This window comes from Gigantopelta aegis, chromosome 2 (genome assembly GCF_016097555.1).
Source record: "Gigantopelta aegis isolate Gae_Host chromosome 2, Gae_host_genome, whole genome shotgun sequence".
NCBI classification, from domain to species: domain Eukaryota; kingdom Metazoa; phylum Mollusca; class Gastropoda; order Neomphalida; family Peltospiridae; genus Gigantopelta; species Gigantopelta aegis.
In genome coordinates this window covers 29,871,332-29,873,038 of record NC_054700.1, presented here as the reverse complement: position 1 = coordinate 29,873,038, position 1,707 = coordinate 29,871,332, and the positions used below count along the sequence as shown (strand labels likewise).

The 1,707-nt window shown below is 37.9% G+C and overlaps 1 protein-coding gene across 1 annotated transcript in view; it reads right to left on the bottom strand.

Annotated features, from left to right (window-relative positions):
- Positions 1-412: 412 nt before the first annotated feature.
- LOC121377678 (peptidyl-glycine alpha-amidating monooxygenase A-like) overlaps positions 413-1,707 on the bottom strand; it is a 16,791-nt gene continuing 15,496 nt past the window's right edge. The window contains exon 10 of the mRNA XM_041505760.1: positions 413-918. Within this exon, the coding sequence (XP_041361694.1) occupies positions 831-918 (88 nt within the window). The 3' untranslated portion in view covers positions 413-830. The remainder of the gene's footprint in view (positions 919-1,707) is intronic.

The following is a 1,707-nucleotide window of genomic DNA, read 5'->3' as shown; positions in this document are numbered from 1 at the left end:
ATTATTAATAAATCAATATGCTATAGTGGTGTCATTAAACAAAACAAACTTTATTTTTACAAACACAAATAGACATCACGACAAAATAAAACATTACGAACAGAGAACACTTACATCAAATATTTATTTTATATTTTATGTTGCAATTTCGTTTTAAAATTGTCATATGCTGTATAAAGTTTTCAGTTAGTTTAAATGTTTGTTTCTGGAAATATGAAAGCACCTATCAGTGTAGTTTAAAATATATTTGTTATGCCATATTATTTATATTGTGCATTTATATATAACATACAGTTTATTGTATCATGTATGTTTGTGTGTTTTTGTGCGCTCGTGTGTGTGTGTGTGTGTGTGTGTGTGTGTGTGTGTGTGTGTGTGTGTGTGTGTGTGTGTGTGTGTGCGTGCATGCGTCATGTATGTTTGTGTGTTTTTGTGCGCTCGTGTGTGTGTGTGTGTGTGTGCGTGCATGCGTGTTTGTGTGTTTTCTGAAAGGACTTCTTTTCTTTTTTTAATGAGAAACGTATTGTAGCTTAAAACAGTTGTTATTCATTGAGTAGACTATATTTTAATTTAATTTTTGGAAATTATTTCTCTTGTCTGCTTCTAATAGATGGAATATTTGTGATAGGTGGAATCGTTTCTGCCATAGGTAGTACTAATTACATTAAAATTAAATATCTTCATCCCAGCGCTAAAACCTTTTATTAGCGCAAAAATTCATCACAGCCTTGTTCGTGTTTGCACAAAGTCCCAGATACCTGAGTCGCCAGCTTAGTGCATGGGGTTCGTTCTCGGAACAGCGCCGATAGGTTCCGACCTGTGGAACTTCATTATTGGCGACCCGGATGTCTTGATGTCGCCGATGTAGATGTCGCTGCCATCCTTTGACACTGTGATGTCATGGGGCAGACTTTGTACCTGAAAGGAAAAGTAAAGTTTGTTTTATTTAACGACGCCACTAGAGTACATTGATTTTTTATCTTATCATCGGCTATTGGACGTCAAACGTATGGTCATTCTGACACTGGTTTTTTTTAGAGGAAACCCGCTGTCGCCACATAGGCTACTCTTTTACGACAGGCAGCAAGGGATCTTTTATTTGCGCTTCCCACAGGCAGGATAGCACAAACCATGGCCTTTGTTGAACCAGTTATGGATCACTGGTCGGTGCAAGTGGTTTACACCTACCCATTGAGCCTTGCGGAGCACTCACTCAGGGTTTGGAGTCTGTATCTGGATTAAAAATCTCATGCCTCGACTGGGATCCGAACCCAGTACCTACCAGCCTGTAGACCGATGGCCTAACCACGACGCCACCGAGGCCGGTCATTGTACCTGAAAGGAAGATGGTCCGATGTGAAGTCTTGATTTGGAATATAAAACTAATAATTATAATTATTGTTGATGGACTTAACGAATATGTAATTTTGCAATGATAAGAAGCATAAACCGTATTAGATGTACAGCCGGTGTAACAGCCCAAAATATACCCCCCGGGGTTAAAGTGGGCTATCCTGTTTTATACCCTTAACCCTAATCCTAACCCCTAACCCCCTAACCCCCTAACCCCTAACCCTAACCCTAACCCTAACCCTCATTTTTTATTACTAACCTGTATACAAAATAAATAAATAAATAAATAAATAATAATAAACACTTTAAAAGAAAAGCTACTATTGCTTTCATAAAAAAATAAAACTATTACAG